This window comes from Megalobrama amblycephala, linkage group LG17 (assembly GCF_018812025.1).
Source record: "Megalobrama amblycephala isolate DHTTF-2021 linkage group LG17, ASM1881202v1, whole genome shotgun sequence".
Lineage (NCBI taxonomy): Eukaryota > Metazoa > Chordata > Actinopteri > Cypriniformes > Xenocyprididae > Megalobrama > Megalobrama amblycephala.
This window is the reverse complement of record NC_063060.1, coordinates 8,180,515-8,204,220: the sequence shown is the minus strand read 5'-3', so window position 1 is coordinate 8,204,220 and position 23,706 is coordinate 8,180,515. Positions and strand designations below refer to the sequence as shown.

Below are 23,706 nucleotides of genomic sequence, written 5' to 3'. Positions count from 1 at the left end.
CAGAATACGGAGGTTTGATGGAAGTCTGCAGCTTTACACTATAGATGGTAAAACTTGTGCTTAGTTGTTAAAAAAAAAAAAACCAATATATTCTTAGCTATACAATATATTCCTAGCTACTAGTTGCAATACTTTGCTATACTTTTCACTGTAATAATTTGTATAATTATAAATGTTAATGCAACTGCATACTGTGGTTTCAGAGTGAACATGATCAGGAAAAGACTGTTAAGTAGCTATGTTGTGCTGTAAAATCACAATGATAGTCTGTCTACATTAATCACTTCTATTTGCACAGATTAACTGTAAAAGTATAACAAATTTTCAATAATTAAAAAACATTAAAGGTTAAAAGCGTATTTTGGGTTTTGGGCTACTGGCAAGTGGATACATACTGCCCCCTACTGTCTACTTTGTGTCCTCACAAACATGTAACTCCACTTAAAAGTTTTTTTTTCTTTTCATTTTTACCTAAAAGGTTAAACATATTTCTATCTTTCCCAGGCGTACTACTGTAAAGATTTATTTAGTGTTGTAATGCCAGAGCAGCCTTGTGAGCATAAAATATTGTGAAAACACTTCAAACTCAACCTTATTAGAAATGTTGAAGATGAAACAATAGCAGACAAAACAAAAAGACACATTGTTGCTGTCAAAACAAAATATTAATTTATTAATTACAAAAATAAATTCTAATACATGTGCTTTATATTACTGTAGGTTTGTTTCAGCTTAAGGCAGTTTTAGACCAAGTTGACGATGTCCATGTTATGCTGACTTTTTCTTTTCCCTACGAGAAACAAAATAAAATGGTTAATATAGTCTTCTCAAGTTTTAACTTCAGCTCATTCACCAGTATATTCAGCATAAGGAGATAAAGACATTAAAAATAATTACATTTTACAAAACTTTGAACTGGGTCAGGACTACGTTTGTCGGTTTAGTCATATTCACAACTAAAGTTACATTTTGTGCTCACTGTCCTTCAGTATATACACTGTTTTTAAGAATCAAATGTAAGTATATGTAATGCTGAACTCACTGGATATGTGTGATGGCATTCTGAACCCATAGATCATCAGGGTTGGCACAGATCAGTCTGTCCTTTATCGTGGTAAAACTGCAGGAGAGAGAATGTTCTAGATTAAGTATTACAGATATCACAGATTGTTCTTTCGCATTGTTATGTCATAACATTAATATCCCAGACATGTAATTTTAATATATTTAAGACAGAACCAGAGTTGTTACTCACATGACAGCTTCTATGTTGCAGGTCATGGTGGAGTCCTGCAGTGTGAAGTCTTTCAGCCGATTAACAGGAAAAGGCTGCGATGAATACTTGGTACAGCACCTCACCGGACCTGAACACGTGACAGAATCTCAGTTCATGTGATTCTATGATACCTGACCAACTAACCTGTCCCATGAGTTCATTTAAAGATTCATTAATCCACAAGGCCGCCCTCTTTCCTGGTAGGAAACCTAGCATTGTATATTATGAATATTGTTGGCTATGTGACAAATTGCTTTTGTTTCTCTATTTAAAGTCCCTTTGGGTAAAATCATCAGTTAAATTTACATGTATGTGTTTAAAATTAACAATAAAATATGTTAATTTGATTCCAGTGGGATTCTGTCTTTGAATCTCTATAAGTACAATAACTTATTTGTGAAATCCGTTTAACATTGCTAGAACCAAAGGCATCTTGGAGTCATATGAAAAAATGACCATTTTAAATAAATAAATATATGTTAAATAAATATTCTTTAAAATTTCTCTGTTTTGTTTCACAAAATTAACAACATACAGGTTTGGAACATTATTAAGGTTAGTAAATCATGACTGATTTTTTTTTGCTTAAGTGATGCAACTGCAAAAACAGAACCATGTCAAGTGATGCTAAGATAAGTTAGAAATGTTACATTTTTCTCTTCAATTCACCACTGAGTTAAGATGTAAATTCATCACAAATCATTTGCAAAAGATCTGATAATCAAGCATGGCAGCGTCTCAGCCATGGTAAACGTGTTCGTCCCAAATGTGTGAAATATATTAAAAATGCATGAGGTTACATTTCAAGAACAGCCTTCTGAATTCAAAGCTCTGAAAAACCACTTGAAACCAAAGAGAATGTCTGATAAAAGTCAGTTTTACTTACTGCTTTGACTCAAAGTGACGCAGACACACAGCAACAGCAGCAGAGTCGATGACGTCAGGACGAGTCTGTTCATCATGAGAGGGATAAGAGCCACTTATAGATGAAAAAGAAAATTTTGAAATTGATCAAAAGTTTTTGATAAGTTAGTTGTGCGGAGAGTAGCAGCAATGTTGAGGATGGTGATGATGAATAGCATCCCCAAAATCTACATTATATAGCTGTTCATGAGGGGAATTTGAAGACCACATCACTGGGGGTGGAAGACGGGGAAAATCTGGGTGTTAAATATTAGTAGGCCAGGTAAATTTCTAAAGTGGGATATTCCATCCCTCTAAATATTATAGGTTCTGTGCTTTGATTATCAATGAAACATTCATTTTGTTAAAATAATAATAATTAGCAAAAAATGATATGATCAAGGAAAAATATTTTTACATTATACTTTAAGTCATGAAAATAATTTCAACTATTTCAAACTACCCATTTTTTCTTTTTTTTTTCTTTAGTTATACAAGATTCAAGATTTTCTAAGTCAGTTAAATATAATTTAAGTTGAAATGACTTGTAATACCAATTTGATAATACTTAATTTAAGGCAGCAACTGAACTTTTTAAGCTGAAATTGGTGTAAATTTTTTTTTTCAATGCATTGTGTCAATGAAACTATCGGTTTAGACACTAAACATTATATAACAGTAAATATAATTCTTGCCTATAACGTAATGAATTTAATGCAAAAAAGTATAATTATCATAATCACTCTGACTGTAAAAAAGGCAGCCTCATTTTAATGTTAAAAAATGAAAATTCAATTTTAAGAACAGACTATCTTTAATTCATATAAAAAATTGTAAATTTAAAAAGTTTGTTTAGTTTAAAAAACTGTACCTGGGTAAACATGTAGATGGACATTTTTCCCTCAATTTTCAGGTAAAATGTACAGTATGAATGTACTGTATAAGATGAGATGTTTATTTTAGGAGGTTTGACTGTTCCCCTTTAAAAAAAACATTTTTAAACATCAATAAGTGATAAAAAAGGTAATTATACAAGAATTTGACAAATGTACAGCTCATGTATGTATATGTATGTTTGTATGCATGTATGTGTGTAAGTATATATACAGTCAAACCCAAATGTATTCAGACACCTTGAACATTTCATTCATTAATTCAGTTTATTCACTATAGTTTAAAAAAAATGGTAATAAAATATGACAAGATCTCAGAGTTAAACTGTGTCAGAAACAATTAATCTTAATTATGTCAGATAACACTTAAGCAAAACATGGTCAGGTCAAAGTGTCTGAATCATTTTTGGTTCCAAATTTTTTTTATCAGTTTTACTGGTAGTCCACTGTATGAAATTTTTTTTTTTAGGTATAATATGTCACAGTTTACTTTATTTTGCTATCCTCACTTACATAAATGAACTATAATGTTTATTTAGAAAAAAATAATAATAATTGTAAGCAAGGAAAACAGTGCTAAAAACCTAAATAGAAAAAACCTAACCTAAACAATTAAATATATATATGCAATATGGGAAAAAAGTGTTTTTTTAATTTTTTTTATTCTGATTATATTATTAAAATAATGTATAAATAACGTGTATTTGGCCTGTAGAAACACAACACTTAAAAATTATATTTAATGTATTGTACAAATAGTATATATTTATATACTATTAACATAAGCAAATAGAGACAATGACACTCAGAGCAGATCTTCACAGAAAGGTTTAGCTTGAAAATTTGTTTCGTGTGTGATTCATCTCATTGGCAGTATCTGAATTCCTTCCCTCAATGTTAGACAAAGTCAGGCAAATGTTCATTAAACATTAAACAGTGAGCACACCAAAAATACTGTTTTTCATGAATCATGAATTCATGAATTTTAAAGTATGTACACATATGTGTACTTACAGTGTACCTACCTAATACTGGGTAAGATGAGGTTAGGTTTTGAGGTAAGGGTTATTACCTTGTTATTACTCAGTTATTGTAATTATATGTGCATGCAAAACAAGACTAAAGTGCTAACCCATTTTTAAGAAAGGTGTGATATTTCACACCCTTACCCAGATAAGTTACTCATGTTAAATATCATTTACACACATCTACTTTCTGTGCCGCTCCCTTAGGTGGTGACAATCAGGCAAATTTGTCACAAAGATTAAATGAGGTCACACTTTATATTAAGTGTCTTTAACATAATTCAATTAAGAAAAAAAAAAAAAAAAACATTTGGTACAGTATACTTATTGTGTTCATGTTGTATTGCAAAACACTTTTGCTGCTATTGAGGTGAGATAAGGGTAAGGTCATGGTAATGTTAGGTTTAAGGGTGGGTTAAGGTGGGTTAAGGGGTAGATGTAGGGTAGGATTATTATTATCTAAAACTAAAACTACTAAAATAAATATGAACTAAAATAAAATATAAATATTAGTTCAAAAACTTACACCGAAAACCTTAGAAAAAATAAGTTGAAGCACTAAAATTATAAAAACTAAAACTGAAAATAAAATTAATTAAACCTAAATAGCAATATTTTAAAATAAAACAAAAAATGACAAAAGCACAACAAAAATTTTAACTAAAATGAACATGACCTAAAAATATAAAAATAAAAGCTAATTCAAAATATTAATAGAACTATAATAAAACTAAAATAACACTAATGTATTTAAAGAAATTATTTACATATGTAATTATATTTTAAAAATATAAGCACAATGTAAAAGCATGTACGTATACGCAATAAGTGCATCATATCAAATGATTGATATAAATCTTACATAGTAGTTAAAGACACTTAATATAATGTGGGAGCTAAAATAATATAAATAACACAGTTAATTTAAACATCTAGTCTAACATTTAGACATTGGGTGGTCAAAGGCATCCGCCTTTCAAGGAAATCACTCATCACATTCTCTTTTCGCAGCTTTAGATCAGATCACAGTGTATGGTGAGAAGAAAAAGTAGGATTGACTTAATATGAGATAACGCAATAATTCTTCAGACACTCCCCCATATAACATCAAAAGTTTCTTTCGTAGAAATTAAACTCAAAATGTCAAGCAGCATGACACTTCTCTAAACCTGGAGGTGTGAATAAAAGAATCTGAGAATGTTTTAGTAAAACCATTATGGAGAGAAATGCTTTCAAGTGACATTAAAATTGGTGTTTTAAAAGTCATGCAACAAAACTAAAGTGAAGACTGTGGGTTTGAAGGGAAGTGATTCATTGCTAAAGGAGCACTGTAAGGCTTTGTTCTAACTCTTATGACCTATTTCACTTTCTGATTTTAGGACATGAGTTACATAAAACTTTATGACCTAGAAAAAATTACGAAAGTCAGCTAACCCGCATTAGAAACCACACATTAGCATGTGGAAATGAGGACGCCGCTGAACGTATGAGTAGCTCAGAACGATCCATATGTGTGCATGCATGTGTGTGTGTGGTTTTAAAACTGTTATATAATCATAAGATACGATACAATCATAACTCCATAATGCTTTCACTCTATAACCAAAAGGTTAAGGTTTGAGTCCCTGTCCTGGTGGATATTCCCAGTTGCTAAAAGGTTCTTTGTTTCAAAATTCCTAAGTCAAACGGACCATGACACTCTTTAGCAAATCATTATCGCTCCATCTGAACTGGCGATTCCATGTGGTTTGAGAGTATGTAAAATATTCCATGTGCTGCTGTGTCTTTGAGAACAAATGTTGGTCAATAACACTTTAAATAGTACAAATGTTTTAATTCAGGGGACCTTTTACCACAAGTTAAATAAATACATGGTAGCCAAGTTAAAAATTAAAATTTATTGACTTGATGTTGAGTTCTGTTAGCATAATAATGTTGATGATTACATTAACTTAATATTAATAATTTAAACTCAAATTTCTGCATTAATTGATTTGATTTGAACTACATTGAATGGTTGTAGTAGGCCTAACTTAATTAAACTGTCTTGATAACTTGTGAATTTCTAGTTCCCAGCAAGTGTTGCATAGGACTGGAAAAGGAGAATAAATGTTGAAATTAAGTGTTATTTTATTTGTTTTTAGTGCAGAGAAAACCTGTAAGTGTTCAATGCTGTTATGTAAGAGAAGTTTTCATGTTTACCATTGTGCTGAAGAGTAGACTACAGGTAAACATTGCATAATGACTGCATGCCAGTGACAAATATTACTTGTTTATTAAATGTACGTGCTAAATTAGGCACATTTAACATTTACTATGCTAGCTGTGGATTTTAAATGAAATAGATAAGATTAATTGGTTCCAGGGCTAGTAGCTGGAGCAACTTAAAGGGGCTATATGTAAGAATTTTTATTTATTAATTGCTTTTTTTATTGCTAGTGTGTGAACAGCTTATAATGAAACAAGACCTTTTCCGGCTTCCTAAGTTGTCTATTAAAGCATGTAGACTGATTTTTATGTAAAGGACTCTGAACATTTTGCTGGGAAAATCAAAAGAATATGATGTTAATGCATGCTCCCGAGAGCCTCCTTTCAGTCAATTACACATGAAATGAATGCTTATTATAAAATGTTCAGGATAATGCCAAAACAGCAATTCTGTACGGTAATGCCAATGTGTCATGCAAAGAAAAGGGATTCATTCAAAATATGTCTCACATAGCCAGAAATAGGGCCCTATTTTAATGATCTAAGCACATGGTCTGAAACACAGTGCAAGTGCACTTAGGGGATGTTCCAATCCTCCTTTACTAGTTTAACGATGGAAAAAATGGTCGGTGTACCAGACGCATGGTCCAAAAGGGTTGTACTAATCTCTTAATGAGTCATGGGTGTGTTTTTTGTTCAATAAACCAATCAAAGTCTCATCTTCCATTCCCTTTAAAAGCCAGTCGTGCTTGCACCATGGCGGATTTGCTATTTACATGGCAGAATTTACAAGTTGAAAGACTGAACGCTTCTCCAGAGAGAAATCCTTTTATTTTTAATATTTAAAAATGTTTGTGTGCTGCTTCGCATCCCTGTGTGTAACAAGCAGAGTGTACGTGTGTGTGGGCATCCGCCTATAGGGACATATGCGCCCTTTAAAGGGGTGGTTCACTGGCTTTTTTCTAGGCTTGATTGTGTTTATGGGGCAGAGTTTAACATGTCTTAATGCTATGTTTTTTAAAAAATGCAGTATTTTTCATATAATTTACCTTTATTCTACACTGATGTTTCCATTGTCATTTGAACAGCCGGTTAACTTCCTGGTTCTATGATACCACTCCCTCCAAAATACGCAATGTGCTCAGATTGGTTAGCTGGTCCAGTGTATTGTGATTCGCTGAAGCGCCAAGTGCATGTTGTCCGGAAAAGCTACGCCCCTTACCATTACGGGTAATAGTTGCATGTGCTTCGGTGGAAATTTAAATAATGGCGTCAATATTGCCTTATCAATTTGAGCCCGAATCAGCCCCAGATAGCAGTAATGAAGAGGGTCAAGCAGAACCTCTGCAAGCATGGCTTTTAAAGGATGTTTCTGAATGGTAAGTATTTCCGTTTGTATTTGTGTCAAAGTGTTTAGATATGCTGTCACTTGTAAATGTTACTGCTGTTTATGTTAGCTTTCAATATTAGAGCTTTACTGTAGCTGAATACATGACTGAGTAGTAGCATTTTTGTAAAGGTATCGTTTAATTTATAGCATGAACAACTGTTTGTCTATGAACATAGAAGTTTGTTGGTGTTTGTTGGCGTTTGTTGGAGAAGTATGCAATAGAATATAGCTAACTGGCTAGCGAAACCAAACCGTGTTGGTCTTTGTTTACGTCCTTGATGCAACCAAAAAATAGCAACAGAAACTATATATTTAAAAAACATGTACAAATAATAAAACATACTTACAGGTTGGGGCCCATAAACAGCAGCTTCTGCTTTTAAAGTGGGAAATGCTTCATCCTTCAGTAATAATATTTGTGCAAATCCAGCATTGAATTCTGGAAGCTGTCTTCTGTGAAATGTGCAGAATACACAGCTAAATTAGGATTATAATTGTCAGGAACAGAATTAAACATAAATTTTAATTCTGCTATTCATAAATAACAGCGTTTCGATGGCATGGCAACAACACTACTACAACAACTCTTCCTCTTCCGTAATATCACGCGACATGGCCTTGCCCACTTTGTTGCGTGTTCCAAGGGGCAGGGTTAATACCCTGTTAATTGCAGGGTTGGTGATGTCACCAACCCAGGAAGAAGGTCGTTGTAGTTCCAACCAGTCGTAATTGTAGGCATTAAACTTTAAAAGACAATGTATCCATTTGCATTGAACTTTAAGCGATGTAATTTTGCAAATAAGAGCACGTGCTGCAGTTTATTTAACGGCCACCAGTGTCGCTAATAACAAGGGTTTCTGAATCCTACATATAGCCCCTTTAATTTTGGGCAGTGGCTGTTTACATTAAGTGAAAATAGCATATTTTCTTAGCAATAGATGCTGTTTACACTAGGTGAAAATAGCAATAGAGTCTATTTACACCATGTAAAAGTATCAGTTCTTTGCAATAAGAGTAGATAGTAATTAGATGCTATCTGTACTTTATATTGGCAGATACTATTTGCACCTCAGCATTTTTGTACATTAACAGAATGCAATATTATCATAGACTGTAAATGATTATATTTATTAAAATTATTAAACTGATGCTACCTTATTGGGAGAATAAAAACCTACACCTTCCCCTAACCCTACCCAAAAAACACTTTTAATATTATTCACATATATCGTTCGCAGTTTATTTTCACTTTTAGAACATTATTTTAATTTTTATTGAAAATAAATGCAAGCTCAGCAAAAAGCGGATTCGTACCCGCATCGATCACATTAAAAGCCAGGTCTGCGAGCCTTACTTACTACTGCTGCACTAGTGTAAAGCTAGTGTAAATAGCATTTGCAAACAAGGGACGCTATTTGCACTTAGTGTAAATAGACACTCCTTTAATTTTTTGAGTAATCAACATAGAAATTTGAGTTTTCGTTACAAATTATCAAGTTCCTCTAACTCAGTATAGTTTGTTGGTTTAACATATCATCTACTCTTTCTATACTGTCGTTTGTTGGGGTGATGGGATTTCTGACAGGGATAAAAATGAAGACTCAACAAACCGATTAGGAGGGCTAGTTCAGCGTGGGTGCCCTCTGCCCTCTGTAGATGAAACGGGGCAAGAAAGGATAAGGAAGCCGTCTTCCATTATGAATCATAAATCTCACCCCCTCTATGAAACAGTGTGGGCTATGTGTAGCTCATTCAGCAATAGACACATTTATCTATGTTGCTAAAAAGAGAGATATAGAAAGTCTCTCCTTCCATCTGCCGTAAGACTGTTTAATCTAAGTGATTTGCTGTAAACTGTGCAATAACATTTGACATGTTATTTTTAGTTGGTGTAAATGTTGTTTTTTACATTTATTTTGTATATATTTAATTTATAGTATGTGTTGCTGCTGTGACATGTGTATCATTTTCTTTCAGTGTACCATACCACAATACAAAAAAAAAGATTAAATAAATTGTATATAAAAGTCATTGTTAACATTTAATAAGTCATTCAAATGAATCAAAGCCACACACCCTTTAAGTCTAATAACATAGACTTATTGACTTATTGGCCTTGCCCACTTTGTTGCGTGTTCCAAGGGGCAGGGTTAATACCCTGTTAATTGCAGGGTTGGTGATGTCACCAACCCAGGAAGAAGGTCGTTGTAGTCCCAACCAGTCGTAATTGTAGGTATTAAACTGCCATAACTTTAAAAGACAATGTATCCATTTGCATTGCATTGAGCTCTGTAACTTTGCAAATACGAGCACGTGCTGCAGTTTATTTAACGGCCACCAGTGTCGCTAATAACAAGGGTTTCTGAATCCTACATATAGCCCCTTTAATTTTTGGCAGTGGTTGTTTACATTAAGTGAAAATATCATATTTTCTTAGCAATAGGTGAAAATAGCAATAGATTCTATTTACACCAGGTAAAATTATCAGTTCTTTGCAATAAAAATAGACAGTAATTAGATGCTATCTACTTTATATTGGCAGATACTATTTCCACCTTAGCATTTTTGTACATTAACAGGATGCAATATTATCATAGATTGTAAATGATTATATTTATTAAAATTATTAAATTGATGCTGCCTTATTGGGAGAATAAAAACCTACACCTTCCCCTAACCCTACCCAAAATATACTTTTAATATTATTCGCATATATCGTTCGCAGTTTATTTCCATTTTTATAACATTATTTTAATTTTTATTGAAAATAAATGCGAGCTCAGCAAAAGCAAACAAGGGACACTATTTGCACTTAGTGTAAATAGACACTCCTTTAATTTTTTGAGTGATCAACATAGAAATTTGAGTTTTCGTTACAAATTATCAAGTTCCTCTAACTCAGTATAGTTTGTTGGTTCAACATAATTTCATTCGAAGATGTTATAACTCAAAAAGATTGATGCAAATTTTGTTATTGTCATGTTGAGCCAACACATTATTTTGTATACAACAGTAATTTTCATAATTTCTACTAATTTTCAACTACATTAAAAGTAAACAAAAAGTGCAATGATAAGTTCACTGCAAGTTGTAAGTGCACCACATTTTGTTTTGAGCAAAGATATGTTTTCAGTTTTACTGCTGGTTGAAATGATTTTTAAAGCAGATATGAAAACTTAAGAAACTTACAATACTATATTACATGATATATCCCTAATGTGCTGGTCCCAGTAACTGCAGGTATACTATAGGCTTATTAGGATAAAATCTGGATGTATTTGCCTTGAAACATTGAGTGTGGAGATATTTGTTAGTTTATTTGCCATTACTCACCGACAAATGTCTCAACTCGACTCACTTATTTGTCACTACAACATTTGTCACTATAGCATTTGTGTGAAAAGTGTAGGTGGTCAAGACATCACAGCTGTAGCCTATATATATTCAATAAAGTTCACTCAAAGTTTACTCAGTTTACTCCTGTAGCGCTTGATAGCGTTTGTCAGGAAATGCATGAGCTGCTGAAATGTATATATTGAATGCAATATAAATCGCTTTTGATGAAAGCATCTGCCAAATGCATAAATATAAAATGTTAAATACATTTAACATAAAACAATATACTGTACAAAATATACTATAATGTTACAGTATGTAATATATTACATAACACAATATACAAAACAGTTAAAATATTAAACTAGACTCAAACTCAGTTTTATTGCTAAGATTAGCAAGGTCATACACTAATACATTCAAAAATACCATTAAATACAATAATTCATAATTAATAAAACAATAAATAAATAAATAAAAAACATATAGGTTGCATATATACACTTTTAGAAGAAAAGATGAGAACCCGGTTCTTGACACAATTTTGACTCAACCCTTTATGCCAAAAAGCTTCTATACGAGTAGAAATGTCTCAAATGATTGCATAATATTTTCACGTTCAATGGCTATTTTTTTCTAGTGATAAAGTATTTTTACGAGCTGTTAATTCCTAAAACTTAATCAAAATAAAAATTAAATTAAAACAAAGTTAATTATTTCAAACAGTTGATGGGCCCCATTGACTTCCATATGAAAAAATGGGGCCCATCAACTATTTGGCTACTGACATTATTCAAAATATCTTCTTTTGTGTTTAGAAGAAGAAATAAATTTATGCAAGTTTAATGCAAGTAAAACTGAACTGATTTCCAAAAGAAAACACATCAAATTGTCCCTGTAAATATTCAAGGGGTGGACATTGAAATTGTTAAATCTAATAAATATCTTGAAGTCTTCTTAAACAATAAGCTGGACTGTTGTGATCACATGATTTATTTGTTTAAGAAGGGTCAGAGAGCCATATGCATTTGCTGAGTCGACCGAGATCGTTTGGTGTGTGCCAGACTTTTAATGACCTTTTATGAGACTGTCGTATCATCTACTCTTTCTATACTGTCGTTTGTTGGGGTGATGGGATTTCTGACAGGGATAAAAATAAGACTCAACAAACCGATTAGGAAGGCTAGTTCAGCGTGGGTGCCCTCTGCCCTCTGTAGATGAAACGGGGCAAGAAAGGATAAGGAAGCCGTCTTCCATTATGAATCATAAATCTCACCCCCTCTATGAAACAGTGTGGGCTATGTGTAGCTCATTCAGCAATAGACACATTTATCTATGTTGCTAAAAAGAGAGATATAGAAAGTCTTTCCTTCCATCTGCCGTAAGACTGTTTAATCTAAGTGATTTGCTGTAAACTGTGCAATAACGTTTGACATGTTATTTTTAGTTGGTGTAAATGTTGTTGTTTTTTACATTTATTTTGTATATATTTAATTTATTGTATGTGTTGCTGCTGTGACATGTGTATCATTTTCTTTCAGTGTACCATACCACAATACAAAAAAAAACAAAAAAAAAACAGATTAAATAAATTGTATATAAAAGTCATTGTTAACATTTAATAAGTCATTCAAATGAATCAAAGCCACACACCCTTTAATTCTAATAACATAGTGTTTTCTTTAATTTAATATAACAAAAAAAAAAATATTTCTGTCAAAACTTCCTGGACAAAAGTAGACATTCAGGTTTATTTTGGGCAGATGTCTGGTCCAGAATTTTTGTCTTTCTTCCAGTGACCTTCAATTTGTAACTAAAGGCCTCTCGGAGTTTCCAACATTATTAATTCACCAGTTGGAAACAATTCAAATATGTTGGTGGTTCACTCTCTCTTTCAGGGAAGTAAATATAAAAAACTCCCGCAGGCCATTTTTTCCTCTTTGTTCTTCCTTGTTGCACCTATTTGACTGACAGGCCAGATAAGATCTCATTGTGGTGTAATTTTTTTTTGTTTGTACACATGTACATCTGTTTACGTATGCACGGAAAACCCTGTCTAGGTTGTTTCCACGTCCAACAGCCTATATAAAGCATCCACTCTCACTGCTGCCCCACTTCACATCTGACTCTTGCTCTGAGGATCTCACACACACAGACACAGAGACAATGACTCGGGTTTCAGCTATCGTGATCGTGATGATGGTCGTGGCTCTCAGTGTACTCTCTGCAGATGCCTCAGCTTTGTGTAAGTACATCTTTCTTTCCTTTTTTCCATAAGTGGATTCGTAATCAGCTACTTGCTCAATCATACTCTAAAAACGCCGATGTTTGGGTCAAATATGGAAAAACCCAACAGTTGGTTTAAAGTTTTGAATTACATTTTTTAACTGAATGGTTGGGTTTGTTCATATTCGACCCAAACATGGGTTGTTTTTTAGAGTATAGCGTTCACAACTTCACCAGAATAAGTCTTTTGTGATATTTTGTGATTATACTGATATGTGTAAAATGTGTTTAAAATGGTGCATAAAAAGGTGCACAATGTGAAGATGTTTTTATATATATATATATATATATATATATATATATATATATATATATATATATACACACACACACACACACACACACTCGGTATGTGTTAACATTGCTAATATTGTTGTGTTACAGCATGTTGCAGAAAGTACACAAAAGGAAATGTACCAATGCATATCATCAAAGGATATTCCATTCAGTACATGACAAGAAACTGCCACATTAATGCTGTAATGTAAGTACTGTATAAGATGTATTCATAGTGCATTATGTATTGAATGACAGATTCCTGAAGAAAAACAAACTAAAAGATGTTTCCTTACCCCACAGATTCCACACAAACGGAGGCAGGAACATTTGCACAGACCCCACCAAAGCATGGGTGATGGAGAGCATCCGTAAACTGAGGTAAACTTGCAGATATGTGATTTCTGTGGATAAATAAACACAGATTAACTCAGATTAATTGAACAGCATTGAATTGAAGCTAATGATTCTGTTATTTCTTTTCTGATTTTAGGGAGAAAGTGCAAGCGATCAGCAAAAAACATTCAAAAGTTTAATTTTACAACTTCTGAAGTTAAACAGATGTTACTACAAGAATAATTCTTTACGGAGGAGGATCTATTTCTTTATGAAATTTGCATATGTATTCTGCATATTTGTATATGCATGTTATTTTGTACGATTTGTTTGCTTGCTTTTTAATTCAATGCATTAAAATTATTTTTTTATGGAAAGTGAACACTTTGTATGTTGTGTTTAATTGCGGTTCTTATATCTCAAACTTTAAACTTGTATCTCAAACAATTACATTTAACAATCATTCTAACTAGATACATATATGAGTTTCAGAACAAGAGAAGTAAAATAAATGCACATTACCATAACTTGAATTTGATTTCCTAGATTTGCATATGATGCAAAGTGCATACAGTAGATTGAAAGTACAGAGGAATTCATGCTACGAATGGCATGCTTTCTTTAATTTGAATAATGTGCTGTGACTGTGGACAGAGAATGATAGCATTAACAAGATTATAAAAGCCCTGGTGAAAAAAAGTACACTTCTATAATGTACTTAAAGTGCTCTATTTTCGTGCACTAATTTTGTACTTATTATACTAAAAATTCTACTTTAGTACTTCTTAAGATAATATTAAGAACATCTAAGTGTACTCAACTGTGCTATTTTGAGACACCACGAAATATGAACTAAAATGTGTTTTTAATATACTATCTCTGTATTTAAAAATTGTATTTAGTTACCACTTGTAGTATACTATGGGTTCAAATGTACTATAAGTGGTATCTAAATACAATTTTTAAATACAGAGATAGTATAAAAGCATTTAAGTTCATTTTTCATGGTGTCTCAAAATAGCACAGTTGAGTACACTTAGATGTTCTTAATATTATCTTAAGAAGCACTAAAGTAGAATTTTTAGTATAATAAGTACAAAATTAGTGCACGAAAATAGAGCACTTTAAGTACATTATAAAAGTGTACTTTTTTTTCACCTGGGAAGGCTTAGGTGAAAAAATTCCCCATTCATGCTTCAGCTCTGGGAAATAACATTAAAGATGTCATCTATAAGGAAGCACTGGAATGCAGAACAACTTCTCTCTGGTTTAAAATAAACAAACCTTGAAAGATAATCTGTCAAATGAACAGGCTACTTACTTAGTTACACATGCATTCTTCTTCTCTTGTGTGACGAACTTTACACAGACTAAGAAAAAAGATGAAATAATCAGAAGGTCCACATGGTGTCGCCCTCCTCTGTAAAATAAAACATTTTGATTTCATTGACCTAAATCAGCGATTGATTGTAGCCTCATCGTCAGCATGGGATAGATCATCAATAACAGCACAGCAGGTCTATTAATAAAGTCAGTTGTTAATTTAATCTTCTCTCTGGTCAGAATCAGAACTGTGTTTATGAGGGCTTTCTTTCTCATGTGACAGACACTAACAGATAGATGCAAGGTGCTCGTCATAAATGACTGTAGCCTAAATGAGCGAATTTAAGAAAAGATAATAATCTAATGTATGAAGGGAAAGTTTTACAAATAAAATAAAAACCCGCAGTATGTGAGAACGAGGAAGAAAGACAATTCCATGTACTTAATTGGTGACCAGAGTGAGAGTAACGTTAAATCACAGGCTGCTGTTTATCTCACACTGATAAGGAAATGTATGTGGAAAACACGAGAAAACAGAAACTAAAGAGCCAGGCTATTTCACACAAAAATGAAAATTTTGTCAGCATTTACTCACCCTCACGATGATCTAAACTCATATGACTTTCTTTGTAGAACATAAAAGCAGACTATCTGAAGATTACACATGAGTACTGAAGCTTTCAAACATAAAAAGACATAAAAGCATCATAAAAGTATCCAAAAATATAATTTATGGAGGAGAAGTTGCAAAACTCATTCTATGAGAGGATATTTCCAACTTTAAAAACACTTTGATGTTGAAGCTGCCTAATATGGAAACCTGATATTCTAATACTCATCTGAATATTCACTTGTTTCCGGGGGGCGCTACTGTAAAAAAAGAACGTGGGTACAACTTCCGGTGAGACGGCGGAAGTGGTATATCAATGATATTCTGTGAAAAAAAAGAAAAAGAAAAAAAAAATTATTTCCCACTTTGAGCACTGTTGGGTGTAACGCATTACAAGTAACAGGAGTTATGTAATCAGATTACTTTTTCAAGTAGTAAAGCAACACATTACTTTTTAAATTTGCAACAAAATACTTTACATTCAAATAAGTAATTCAAGTTACTTTGTTTTCCCATTTATTGACTGACAGCTCTCCTGTCTCCATGTTGAGAGAAATCAGAAGTGCAGAGGTGTTTGCGCTGTGTGAACATGACGGTTATTGTAGTTCTAGGCTAAATGTGAGTATGCATTTACTCATCTCACTTGCACAAAAACAGATTCAGTATTCCTCAAAATGAAACTCTGAATCTTACTCAAACCTGAAATAATTAACATAAATACACTCAAACCTGAAACGTATTAACACAAATATACTTCATGTATTTAATCTCACTTTATTTACCAATGTCTTTGCTGCTGACATTTGATTATCCAGTTCAGTCATACCAACAAGCAAAAATGACTTTAAAGGGGTGGTATAATGTCATTTTTACAAGATGTAAAACAAGTCTCTGATGTCCCCAGAGTGTGTATGTGAAGTTTTAGCTCAAGGTAATTTTTTATAGCATGTTAAATTTGTCACTTTTTGAGGGTGAGCAAAAACGCTCCGTTTTTGTGTGTGTCTCTTTAAATGCAAATGAGCTGCTGCTCCTAAGCAGAGGGCGGGGTTTCAAGAGCTCCTGTGAGCACACAGTGTTAGCAGCGCCGATTACCTCAGACTCACTGAAAATGTCAGAAACTGTTCAGCCTTTTATGTTCAAACCGAAGTCGGACAATGATGGAGAGACTCAAGAAAAAGTGACAATATGTAGAATGCGACAGGACGTTTCTGAATGGTTAGTTGATGAATTTATGTAGCTGATGTGTGATATCTTAAAGTCACTGATTAGCATGTTCTGTCATGATAATCTATAAATCGCTCGTGTGGAACTGGGAACTGTTGTAAGATCCTACAGAGCCAGAGAATATATGCTGCATGAAGATAGAACAGGTAAGTTATAGTTTAGTTTAATTACGGTTATAACATATGTTGGCATCTTGCTTTTATGACATGCTATTGCATTTGTGTTACATACTGTATTGCAATAACATGACCTCACCTCTTTGTTGCGTGTTCTCGGGGGCGGGGTTTATGTAAATTTTAGGGTTAGTGATGTCACCAACCCAGGAAGAAGCTCATTGTAGTCTCTACCAGCCGTTTGTTGTAGTCCTTAAAGAATTCTTTAAAAGAAAATATCTCCCTTTGCATTGAACTTCGAGCATCATAGTTAACATTTGTGTTTCTTTTTCTTCTTATTTTTGTTTGCTGAAGCTCTTCTGCAATCCAGAATGGCAGCACAGCTGAAAGGTTTGAGCTACTGTACATATGTGAAATTGCATTTCCTTCAGCCTGAGGCTAATTCATTTCACTTTCGGTGTGAAAGGGCCTTCACATTTGCCTTCATGTTTTTTGTTATAAAAGGGTTATGTCACCCAAAAATGAAATTTCTGTCATTAATTACTCACCCTCATGTCGTTACAAATCCGTAAGACCTTCATTCATCTTCGGAACACAAATTAAGATATTTGTGATGAAATCCGAAAGGTATCTGAACCACACATATAGGCCACAACGTCATTGCATTTTTCAAGGTCCATAAAGTAAGCAAATACATTGTTAAAATAGTCCATGTGACTACAGTGTTTCAAACTTAAAGGTACCCTAGAATTAAAAATTTAATTTATCTTGGCATAGTTAAATAACAAGAGTTCAGTACATGGAAATGACATACAGTGAGTCTCAAACTCCATTGTTTCCTGCTTCTTATATAAATCTCATTTGTTTAAAAGACCTCAGACGAACAGGCGAATCTCAACATAACACCGACTGTTACATAACATTTGGGATCATTAATATGTACGCCCCCAATATTTGCATATGCCAGCTCATGTTCAAGCATTAGACAAGGGCAGCCAGTATTAACGTCTGGATCTGTGCACAGCTGAATCATCAGACTAGGTAAGCAAGCAAGGACAACAGCGAAAAATGGCAGATGGAGCAATAATAACTGACATGATCCATGATAACATGATATTTTTAGTGATATTTGTAAATTGTCTTTCTAAATGTTTCGTTAGCATGTTGCTAATGTACTGTTAAATGTGGTTAAAGTTACCATCGTTTCTTACTGTATTCACGGAGACAAGATTGTCATTATTTTCATTTTTTAAACACTTGCAGTCTGTATAATTCATAAACAACTTCATTCTTTATAAATCTCTCCAACAGTGTGTTATGTTAGCTTTAGCCATGGAGCACCATCAAACTCATTCAGAATCAAATGTAAACATCCAAATAAATACTATACTTACGCGATTAGACATGTTGCATGACAAACACTTTGTAAAGATCCATTTTGAGGGTTATAGCTGTGTGAACTTTGTTTATGGTGTTTAAGGCAAGCGCGAGCTCGGGGCCGGGAAGCATGAGCATTTAAAGGGGCCGCAGCCTAAATCGGCTCATATTTAATGATGCCCCAAAATAGGCAGTTAAAAAAATTAACAGTGCAGCGCTTCCAGGTTTTACGTCAAAAAGCCGACATTTTTGGGTGAACTAACCCTTTAAAAAACAAATAAGGGAGCCCAGCTGAGGTGAGAAAAAGTAACACAAGAGTAACATAATACTTCACTTTCCACAAAAAGTAACTAAGTAAATGTAGTTAGTTACTTTTTAGGGAGTAACACAAAATTGTAACGCATTACTTTTACAAGTAACTATCCCCAACACTGTTCATGAGTATATCTTTGGTGTTTCAGAGCACTGAACACTAAAATGAAAAGTAACAACTTTTTGGATGAAAACCTCCCACTAACTTTAAATAAATCTAATTATAATACTGGGCCACAGACTTAACACTAAAATTCAACTTTTGCTATTTGTAAAACTGAATAACACATTATTTATTCTTTTTATGGACCTTTTTTTGCTATTTCACAGCATACTCAAAAGGAATTATTCATAATTGGCTGCTTCTAGGGAATTTTTGCAGCCATTTTGCCCCCAAAAGTATTTCACACACACACACTTCCTGCAGCTGAGTTGTTTAATTACCAACGACGCTCTCATGACTAGCGATGACATCATTGCCTCGGTCCTCTCTGCACGGCTGCACACACAGAGGACTTCCTGCTGAATAATGGAGAAACACACACATTCCAAAACACCCACACACACAAACAGGAACACGGCAACAAAACAGCTCCACTGCCCGGCTCTAATCTTTCCTTTTACGCAACAGTGAACAGCAAACTTCCCCCGGCACATGAACTAATACACGTATGTAATTGCTGTCCATATAAGCCAAAACTCTTTTAGATAAAGAGCTAAGCATTCATATCCTATAATTGCCATTTCAGATTTTCAGAGTTCACATCTTGGTTGTGAATAAAGCCTATTGGTGTGTATATGGGCCATTATACAGAATTGGTTCAAAGTCAGAGTTGGAAATGTCTTGAAAAATAATGTCTTTTCCCACATATTTTGTATGTATGCAAATTGTATAATATCCAAGGTACACATTTCTAGTAATGGTGCGGTTAATTCTCATATTGTATTTTCAAAACGTTTTGGAATATTTTTCCTCTACCCAAATTTGTCACTACCGAGACGCAACAATAAATAATTTAATAAGAAGGGTTACATTGACCTATTAAGATTTTGTTTACATCTACCTTGTAAATAATTTTTTTGCTTTTTTTTTTTTTTTAATTTTCACAGGTAATTCAATAACAATTACAATTTTAACAACATTTCAAGTGTAATTTATGAGATTTGTTGTATTTTGAATTCAGTCTTTCTTTGTAAAAGGCATAAAGTTTATCATACTGATTTAAAGTTAAGGATTCATTAGTTTGAATATACATTGACACTATCATAACATCTTAGTTGATAATTCAATATACTTTATTTTTGACAAAACATCCTATGTTTCATTTGCGACTGCACATTTATGGTAGTGACGGTGTTGGTAGCCACCACATCACATTACAGAATTTTAAATCACATACTAAAACACTACTAAAACATATTAAAATATGATAATGCATAACTGTACTAAATTTTTGTTTATTACCCTCAAATAAATGATTGTGTTCCCTTTTGTCACTACCAAAATGATGATAACTGTTTCGGTCATGACTTTTTCGGTAGTGACAATTTTAGATACTTTTGAGCCTAGCTCAAAGATACTAATCAACACATGGTTAGCTAGCACAGTTCTGAACAGTTGTACACAGAAAAAAAAAATATTATCAAATAACACTCAAACAATGATGTCACAACCAAAACTTTACCACATGTTTCGGATGTGACTGTTTCGGTAGTGACAATTTTAGATACTTTTGAGCCTAGCTCAAAGATGCTTATCAGCATATGGTTACCTAGCACAGTTCAGGGTAGTGTTTCCCAAAAGCATCATAAGCCTAAGTTGATCAATGGAGCTACGATCAACTTAGGCTTACGATGCTTTTGGGAAACACTACCCTGAACAGTTGTACACACACAAAAACTAAATCTTATGGAATAACACAAAAAGTTTGCTTAATTGCAGAAAAAAAGGTGTTTGGTAGTGATGTTCCTTAAAGTTACACACAGATTTTCAGACTTTTGAACACATTTAACTAAAAATGATGGTATCTATCTACTATGAAAGAGAGGCTATGAGAGAGAGAGGGACAGGAATATTTCCTGATCAAAAATGTAGAAGTGTGTTTAAAATCAGTCTCAGCCAATGGACTAAATCATATACTGTTTTGGTAGTGAAATAAAAATGCGGCACATTTTTTTACATAAAGTTTCATGATTTAAAAATAAAATATATATAATTTTTTTTTTTAACTTCACTTTTTAAAAACATCAAAAATAAATTTTTAAAAACAACAATGGAAAAAAATGCACAAATTATTTCAATATCATTTTCATTAGTTGAAATTTAGGGGTTAGGGTTCAGGACAGCCACCTCCCAATTGAAAGTCCCCAATAAATGACGATTTTATATATATTATAGCTTACTGATATTTTTTTATAATCTTAAATGCCCCACACTACCCCAACCCCTCACAGAAAACATTCTGTATTTTTACATTTTTAATAAAACATTGTAGTATGTTTTTAAAGCTATTTTAAATATGAGGACTCATGAAACGTCCTCATAAAACATGTTTGTCGTAATACCAGTGTAATACCCATGTCATTATACAAATGTGTCCTCATAAATCATGAAAACAAACACACACACAAATGGGATAAACCCATCGATATGTCCCACCCCAACATCCTGTTTACATAAGAAATAAAGAAAACTGCACTCATCAAGCCATTTATTGGGGCCCTTAAAGAATACACTACCACTGAGAATAACTCAGACAGACAATGTCATTCTGCATTACCTTTGATTTACAGCTCCAGGCAAGGAGATGTGATCCCAGCACTGTGGATCTGTGTTCAAACGGAGCTGTGCAAGAAACTGACTCCGTTTGGGCTCGAAAAGAACCATAAAATTCCAATTGCTGGGTTTATTGAACTGACTCATAACAACAGTTATTTATTACAGCATAGGTGCCGATACATCTTTATCTTCATAGCATTTAAGATAACGCAATAACAACTGATTCTGAGTAATAATTCTCTGGGAATCCCTTAAGTTCACTCAGCTTACGTGGTTTAAGAATGGACCAATTTGCTCTTCTATCATCTTATGCTGATCCTGAAAGGTATGTGTGTGTGTGTGTATTTATATATATATATATATATATATATATATATATATATATATATATATTCACTATCTATCAAAATTGTCCAAGGAAGGAACTGGTGAACCAGCAACAGGGTCATGGGCGGCCAAGGCTCATTGATGTATGTGGGGAGTGAAGGCTGTCCACCAACAGAGGAGCTACTGTAGCTCAAATTGATCAAGAAGTTAATGCTGGTTCTGATAGAAAGGTGTCAGAATACACAGTGCATCACAGTTTGTTGCATATGGGGCTGCATAGCGGCAGTCAGGGTTCCCATGATGACCCCTGTCCACTGCCGAAAGCACCAACAGTGGGCACGTGAGCATTGAACTGGACCACAGAGAAATGGCCAGCAATGGCCAATGGCAATACATCACGTGGATGGCCGGGTGCATGTGCGTCGCTTATCTGGGGAACACATGGCACCAGGATGCACTATGGGAAGAAGGCAAGCTGGCAGAGGCAGTGTGATGCTTTGGGCAATGTTCTGCTGGGAAACCTTGGGTCCTGCCATCCATGTGGATGTTACCACCTACCTAAGCATTGTTGCAGACCATGTACACCCTTTCATGGAAACGGTATTCCCTGGAGGCTGTGGCCTCTTTCAGCAGGATAATGTGCTCTGCCACAAAGCAAAAATGGTTCAGGAATGGTTTGAGGAGCACAACAATGAATTAGAGGTGTTGATTTGGCCTCTAAATTCCCCAGATCTCAATCCAATCGAGCATCTGTGGGATGTGCTGAACAAACAAGTCAGATCCATGGAGGATCCACCTCACAACGTACAGGACTTAAAGGATCTGCTGCTAACAATCTTGTGCCAGATACCATAGCACACCTTCAGGGGTCTAGTGGAGACCATGCCTTGACGGGTCAGGGCTGTTTTGGCAGCAAAATGGGGACCAACACGATATTAGGAAGGTGGTCATAATGTTATGCCTGATCGGTTTATATATACAGACCTAAGTAAAAGGCCATTGAATTATTAGAAGCGAAGTGGCCATTACACCTCTGGTGTGCTTTATTTTTTTAATAATTCAACAGCCAGGAGTCAGAGAAATGATCTTTTAAATAACTTAAATAATTTGGCAAAGTGGAACTGTAATGTAGCCAAGACTTCTCTGGAACTACTTATAAATAATTGCACATCTTAAAATGTTCATCAACCAACTGGAATAAAGCATTCAACAGCCCAGTAGTATAAATAAACAATATACTTCAAGCTTACTGCATTGCTTCATGGGAGTGAGCAGTTCTTTTGGCAGAGATTTCTTTTAAGAATCATGGGTAATGTAGTTTTTCACCAGGAATTCCAATGATATACAGGATTTTTTTTTTTTAAATACAAGTTAAAATAATGCAGGCTGATGGCTTCAACAAAAGCAATTTATTAACAACCTCATAGCTCATATTAGGTCTGTCTTTAAAGGTTTATAAGTTATTGTTCAAAATCAGTTCCCCTATGGAGAAAATGAATGGATTTTTACTTCCAGAAATGACTGTTGCACTTCATTGGACAAACATTATGCGGCTAATTAATATCCATGAGTCAAAACTGATAAGGTTCATAATGCATTAATTTCACCCACGTTTCAGAAATATGGTGTATGTTTGGTTTATAATTTGGTTCTCTGTATATCGACAGAAACATTGCACTTTGGTAAAATCACATTGTGCATGTCGCTCCCTG

At 33.8% G+C, this 23,706-nt stretch overlaps 2 protein-coding genes across 4 annotated transcripts; one reads left to right on the top strand and one right to left on the bottom strand.

The window, feature by feature from the left end:
* Positions 1 to 646: 646 nt before the first annotated feature.
* ccl20a.4 (chemokine (C-C motif) ligand 20a, duplicate 4) lies at positions 647 to 13,997 on the bottom strand. Of its 3 annotated transcripts, XM_048164179.1 has the most exons (6): positions 13,890 to 13,997; positions 8,043 to 8,148; positions 2,163 to 2,227; positions 1,256 to 1,364; positions 1,043 to 1,120; positions 647 to 790 (listed from the first exon to the last, which is right to left on the bottom strand). In XM_048164179.1, exons 2-6 carry the CDS (start codon positions 8,054 to 8,056, stop codon positions 769 to 771), a joined length of 288 nt encoding a protein of 95 aa, XP_048020136.1. In that variant the 5' UTR covers positions 8,057 to 8,148; positions 13,890 to 13,997; the 3' UTR covers positions 647 to 768. The 3 variants fall into 3 exon arrangements, with proteins under 3 accessions (XP_048020136.1, XP_048020138.1, XP_048020137.1); XM_048164181.1 differs by lacking the exon at positions 13,890 to 13,997 and having other exon boundaries at positions 2,163 to 2,255; positions 8,043 to 8,147; XM_048164180.1 differs by lacking the exons at positions 8,043 to 8,148; positions 13,890 to 13,997 and having other exon boundaries at positions 2,163 to 2,612.
* Positions 12,076 to 14,311, top strand: ccl20a.3 (chemokine (C-C motif) ligand 20a, duplicate 3). Its single transcript, XM_048164177.1, has 4 exons — positions 12,076 to 13,276; positions 13,702 to 13,801; positions 13,897 to 13,974; positions 14,087 to 14,311. Exons 1-4 carry the CDS (start codon positions 13,198 to 13,200, stop codon positions 14,127 to 14,129), a joined length of 300 nt encoding a protein of 99 aa, XP_048020134.1. The 5' UTR covers positions 12,076 to 13,197; the 3' UTR covers positions 14,130 to 14,311.
* Positions 14,312 to 23,706: the final 9,395 nt, after the last annotated feature.